The sequence below is a fragment of the Gorilla gorilla genome, chromosome 13 (assembly GCF_029281585.2).
Source record: "Gorilla gorilla gorilla isolate KB3781 chromosome 13, NHGRI_mGorGor1-v2.1_pri, whole genome shotgun sequence".
In the NCBI taxonomy this organism is placed as follows: domain Eukaryota; kingdom Metazoa; phylum Chordata; class Mammalia; order Primates; family Hominidae; genus Gorilla; species Gorilla gorilla.
Window position 1 is genome coordinate 109,755,440 of NC_073237.2, and position 6,145 is coordinate 109,761,584.

Below are 6,145 nucleotides of genomic sequence, written 5' to 3' on the forward strand. Positions count from 1 at the left end.
GTCTTGCTCTGTCACACAGGCTGGAGTGCAGTGGTGCAGTCTCAGCTCACCGCAACCTCTGCCTCCTGGGTTCAAGCGATTCTCCTGCCTCAGCCTCCCAAGTAGCTGGGACTACAGGCTACCATGCCTGGCTAATTTTTGTATTTTTAGTACAGAAGGGGTTCCCCATATTGGCCAGGCTGGTCTCGAACTCCTGAACTCGTGATGAGCCTGCCTCGGCCTCCCAAAGTGCTGGGATTACAGGTGTGAGCCACCGCGCCCGGCCAAATTCTGTAGTTTTAAAGTAATAGTCCCTATTTTCAGGAAACATGTTTTTCTTAGGTAGTCCAAGTTTGGTGATGAATGGGGCAGAATTAACTAAAGCCATATGGAAGAGTTCTTTTGGGGATTCACCGTTGACTAGAGCACATAGCCTTGTGAGAGAGTGGCAGGTTAAAATAGGTAGCAGGGTGAGCCCTTCTCATGCAGGCTTTGAATAATAGGTTTAAGTATAGATTTGATTTAATAGGAAACAAGGAGGGTCTGTAACCCAGCAATGCTCCAGGAAGATCCACGTGCCAAGTAATCCACAGAGGAGACTAGGGGAAGTGGAGATGAGGCAGGGGACTGAGCTTAAAGGAAGCCACAGAAGTTGAGTAGTGCTCATGGGAATTAAGAAAGGATGTTTCTACTGTGAAGGAAAAAGCTATTAGATCTAATGAGTATTGGGGGTTGTATCTTTGTGAAATGTTATTTATAAATTTATGATTTGAAAAAGCTATGTAGATTATGTAGATTTGGCCGGGCACGGTGGCTCATACCTATAATCCCAGCACTTTGGGAGTCCGAGCCGGGCGGATCACTTGAGGCCAGGAGTTCGTGACCAGCCTGGCCAACATGGTGAAATCCTGTTTGTACTAAAAATACAAAAATCAGCCAGGTGTGGTGGCGCAGGCCTATAATCGCAGCTATTCAGGAGGCTGAGGCAGGAGAATCTCTTGAACCCAGGAGGCGGAGGTTGTAGTGAGCCGAGATGGCACCACTGCCCTCTAGCATGGGCGACAGAGCAAAAGTCCTTCTCAAAAAAAAAAAAAAAAAAAAAGAACGCCTGTAATCCTAGCACTCAGGGAGGCCGAGGCAGGCGGATCACCTGAGGTCAGGAGTTCGAGACCAAGACCAGCCCGGCCAATGTGGTGAAACCCCATCTCTACTAAAAATACAAAAAATTAGCTGGATGTGGTGGCCGGTACCTGTAATCCCAGCTACTAGGGAGGCTGAGGCAGGAGAATTACTTGAACCGGGGAGGCAGAGGCTGCAGTGAGACAAGATCACGCCACTGTACTCCAGCCTGGGTGACAGAGCGAGGCTCTGTCTCAAAATAAAAAAGAAAAAGCTATGTAGATTAGATAGGTGATATAGCATTGTGGTAAAGAGATAATAAAGGTAACAGCAGTGCTGCTTCATGGGGTTTAAGAGTTAATACTTAGGGCTGGGTGTGGTGGCTTATGCCTGTAATCCCAGTATTTTGGGAGGCCAAGGCAGGAGGATTGCTTGAGCCCAGGAGTTGGAGACTGGCCTGGGTAACACAGATAGACCCTGTCTCAAATTAAAAAAAAAAAAAATTAAGGCCGGGCGTGGTGGCTCACACCTGTAATCCCAGCACTTTGGGAGCCTGAGGCGGGTGTATCACGAGATCAAGAGATTGAGACCATCCTGGTCAACATAGTGAAACCCCATCTCCACTAAAAATACAAAAATTAGCTGGGTGTGGTGGCGTGCGCAGCTGTAGTCCCAGCTACTTGGGAGGCTGAGGCAGGAGAATCACTTGAACCAGGGAGGTGGAGGTTGTAGAGAGCCGAGATTGTGCCACTGCACTCCAGCCTGGTGACAGAGTGAGACTCTGTCTCAAAAATAAATAAAAATAAAAAAGGGTTAATACTTGAAAGCAGTTAGTGCCAGACACAGTAGGGGGCTCAATAAATGAAGCTGCTGAGAATCTAGTATGTATAAGGGTGCCCAGCACATCCATGAAAAGCTCTTGCACTGGCCAGGCATGGTGGCTCACCCCTGTAATCCCAGCACTTTCAGAGGCCGAGTCAGGTGAATCATGAGGTCAGGAGATCGAAACCATCCTGGCTAACACAGTGAAACCCCATCTCTACTAAAAATACAAAAACAAAATCAGCCAGGCATGGTGGCGAGTGCCTGTAGTCCCAGCTACTAGGGAGGCTGAGGCAGGAGAATGGCGTGAACCCTGGAGGCAGAGCTTGCAGTGAGCCGTGATCATGCCACTGCACTCCAGCCTGGGAGACAGAGTGAGGCTCCGTCTACAAAAAAAAAAAAAAAAAAAAAAAAAGCTCTTTCAGCAGGTGTGTTGGCTCACGCCTGTAGTCCCAACACTTTGGGAGGCTGAGGTGGGTGGATCACCTGAGGTCAGGAGTTTCAGACTAGCCTAGCCAACATGGTGAAACCCTGTCTCCACTAAAAATATAAAAATTAGCTGGGCATGGTGGTGGGCGCCTGTAATCCCAGCTACCTGGGAGGCTGAGGCAGGAGAATTGCTTGAACCTGGGAGGCGGAGGTTACAGTGAGCCGAGATCATGCCACTGCACTCCAGCCTGGGCGACAGATTGAGACTCTGTCTCAAAAAAACAAAACAAACAAATGCTCTTGCAGTAGTTCAGAGCCCTTGCCTGTGAATGAGCAGCACCTGCTGGTCATCCAAGGCGATGCAGTATCTCATGTTTACAAAGGTCTGGCCAAGTCCACACGCCAAAAACCGCATGGAGAGTATCATCAGGGGCTCTCTCCAAAAACACACTGTGAACAAGCAGCATGAAACAGGAGGCATCATTTTTTAACAAGACTTTTATTTGTACAAAGCATTACAATCTTCTCAGCATTCTTCACTCACAAACTTTTCACTGTATTTAACAAGTTAACAGTGTCAAACTACACGTCACTACCTGTCAAACCCCAAGCACTCAACTTAGAAACAAAAAGCGCTTGGAGCACTGAATGGAAACAGAAAAAGGCTAAGAAAGGCCAACAGAGATATTTTAGAAGCAGTTAAAGAGGATGGTTTGGGGAGAGTTAGATTTCTGAGCACCATCAGATTTCCCTTAAGGTTTTTTGTGAAGGGGCTTCACAAAATAATTTTTAGAAGACATGAGACAAAATTAGCCTGGCTTGGTGGCACGCATCTGTAGTCCCAGATACTCAGGAGGCTCAGGCGGGAGGATCACCTGAGCCCAGGATTTCAAGGATGCAATGAGCTATGATCATGCCACTGCACTCCAGCCTGGGCCACAGAGTGAGAGACTCCATCTCTTAAAAACAAAACGTGAGATTAGAACTAAGGAATCCAGAGATCAGAGGAACTCACACTTTGGAGTATTAAGCAGGTTATCAAAGCTTACAGACTGACAGAAGTGAGAAAAGGAGGCAGATGAGAAAGTGGGATGGGGAGCAGAGGAGAGGCAGGAGAGAGAAAGGAAGCAAGAGGCACAGAGGGAGAAAGCTGTGCCTAGAGAAAATCAAGTTTGGCACTCATCAAGAATTGAAGAATGAAAAGCCATAGTCACAAGTCTGGGAGATGGACTACAAGAAGAGGAAGCCTGGGGTTTTACACCTTCCAGGAGGTGATGACAAATCCTAAAGCTGTACAGTAGCAGAGAGTAAGGTACATCTGACACTATGCCATCTGTTTTTGTAAAAGACACTGGCACCATGTTTGACTAATACCATTCCACACTGCTGATTTAAGAATATCTGTGATCAGATTACTACCACACCAGCAGGCCGATCATCTACAGGCAATATAGAAAGGTTTTGGGCCAAGTGGGTCTATGAAAAACAAAATTCAGTTAATGCTTCTGTCAAGTGAAGAGAGAGAACAGATTTTGTTATTCTCCAACAGCATTTTAGTAGTTTCCTAAAGCTTACTCATTCTGAGCAGTCTTAGTAAGCTACTATTGTCAAAGACTGTGCAATCAAACATAGGCTGACCATAAGCAAAGCCCCAGTTTTTCCTGAGCCTTGGCTGCCTCTGTGATCTGGAACACAGCAGGCAGCATGGAAGTTATTATTACTTATTTGGGGGACTAGGGAAGACTGCAGATCAAAAACCATCTAACCATACATTTAAGTAAACAAAAGTGAGCAAACTGACTAATTTAGTCGTTCAGAATCCCTCTTGTCAAAAGGCCATAACCTTCAGATTGATGAAGCAAAACAGGATTCTGCTACTCAGATGCTCTGAGTTTGGTAAGTGCTGGTTTTGATGGTATTTCTAGTCAGTTTTTATTCTGATCTTTTCAGGCACTTTTGCCTGAGACTACTCTGCCCAGCATGGAAAAGCTTCACAGAAACACGTAGCACGTCTCATTTCAAGTGGTACCTTTCAAGGTGCCACAGTCTCCCGCCCTTTTCAGTTGTCTACTTCTTCCTCTTCATTCTGTTCTTCTTCTTCCAGCCTTTCTTCGTCTTCATCATTGTCCTCATCCCTGCTCTTGTCTTGCTCTTCCGAGTCTGTTTTTTTGTCTTTGTCCTTCTTCTTTTGCTCTGAGGCCTCCTTCTTGCCTTTCTGTTCCCGCCTATATGCTGTAAGGAGGAAACAAGGGGTTAGGAGACAGAGCTGAAAGTGAGCCAGACAGACTGCAGGAGCTAATTACATCGTACAATTGGAAAAACGGAGGCAGATGGGCGCGGTGGCTCACGCCTGTAATCCCAGCACTTTGGGAGGCTGAGACTGGCGGATCACCTGAGGTCAGGAGTTCAAGACCAGCCTGGCCAATATGGTGAAACCCCGTCTCTACAAAAAGAAAAAATGAGCCGCACGTGGTGGCGTGCGCCTGTACTCCCAGCTACTCGGGAGGCTGAGGCAGGAGAATTGCTTGAACCCAGGAGGAGGAGACTGCGGTGAGCTAAGATCCCACCACTGCACTCCAGCTTGGGTGACAGAGCAAGACTCCGTCTCAAAAAAACAAAAACAAAAACAAAACAAAACAAAAAAACAAGAAAAGCAAGACAAAAACAAAAACGGAGGCAGAGAAGGAAAAATAACTTGCTCAGCATCACAAAACAGATCTGAGGTGGTGCCCACGGAACTGGGTCGAGTCACATCAAGTGCTGGCTTACTGGACTTAAAGGGACCCGCGCTGAGAAAGGCTCAGGGCCTGGTGAACAGGTCACACAGGATGACCATCTTCTATGTGGTTTAGGAGACAAGAGGCTCGTTACCTTCCAGAGCTTCTTTCAATGGGGTAACGAACCGCTGGAACTCCATCTCTTCCATGGCTGAGAGCACATCACTAGCATTCAGCGTCTTCCGCTTTCCTTTCATTGCAAAGTTGTTAGCACTGAGAGAAGAGAAAGGCTGTCAGACTCCCTCTTGTTTGTAAGGCGTGAGTGGGTAAAGGAGCACCCAGAGGTGGAACGGGAAAGCCTGCCTCTTACATGTATGGATTTTGGTGTGACAGGGATAAGTGCTTCCCTTCTCTGCACAAAAAAGCTAAAGCAAAGTTATTTTGTTGTGTTATTTTGCTTCAGAACTTGTAAAAACTGGCAGAGGACTGTGAACAGGTTCCCACAGAGAGAGGACACAATCGTTGGGGTTTGTAGGCTCCCGGCCAGCAACTCCCAGCCAGGTATCCCCGCGCCTCCCTTATGCCTCTGTCCCGCTCACCAGGATGTGGCGTACAGCACGAAGACGCTGGCGGCGCGGGAGATGGCGCTCCGGGCCTCCTTGGAGATGTTGACACCGTCCGGGAGCTGCGAGGACACCGGGGGTGAGCAAAGCTGCCGTTCCAGCACCTGCTTCCCTCCTGCCCGTTCGTCCGCCCCCCCGAGCTGCTCACCGCCTCCTTGATGATCCTGGTGATCACGGCGTTGGGCAGGTTTAGGTCCTCGGGCCTCTCCGCCATTGCCGCCGCTGGGGCTTAAACTCCCCTTCGCCTCCGCTTCAGGGAGCTACTGCGTCCGGACTTCCCGCGTCGCTACGGTCTGACCCTCCGAGCCTTCCGTCCCGCCCCACGTGTCCTACAGTGTCCCACAATGCTCCGAGCGCCATAGCCTCCCTCCTCCCCCCACAGCCCCGCGTCCGCCTCAAATACCGGCGCATCCGGATTTTGAAGCCGCAGTGGTTTTGGCCCGCCAAGGCTTCCAT

At 48.6% G+C, this 6,145-nt stretch overlaps 1 protein-coding gene across 1 annotated transcript; it reads right to left on the bottom strand.

The window, feature by feature from the left end:
• Positions 1 to 3,879: 3,879 nt before the first annotated feature.
• POLE3 (DNA polymerase epsilon 3, accessory subunit) lies at positions 3,880 to 6,090 on the bottom strand. Its single transcript, XM_004048476.5, has 4 exons — positions 5,838 to 6,090; positions 5,666 to 5,751; positions 5,221 to 5,339; positions 3,880 to 4,581 (listed from the first exon to the last, which is right to left on the bottom strand). Exons 1-4 carry the CDS (start codon positions 5,901 to 5,903, stop codon positions 4,409 to 4,411), a joined length of 444 nt encoding a protein of 147 aa, XP_004048524.1. The 5' UTR covers positions 5,904 to 6,090; the 3' UTR covers positions 3,880 to 4,408.
• Between the last annotated feature and the right edge of the window lie 55 nt (positions 6,091 to 6,145).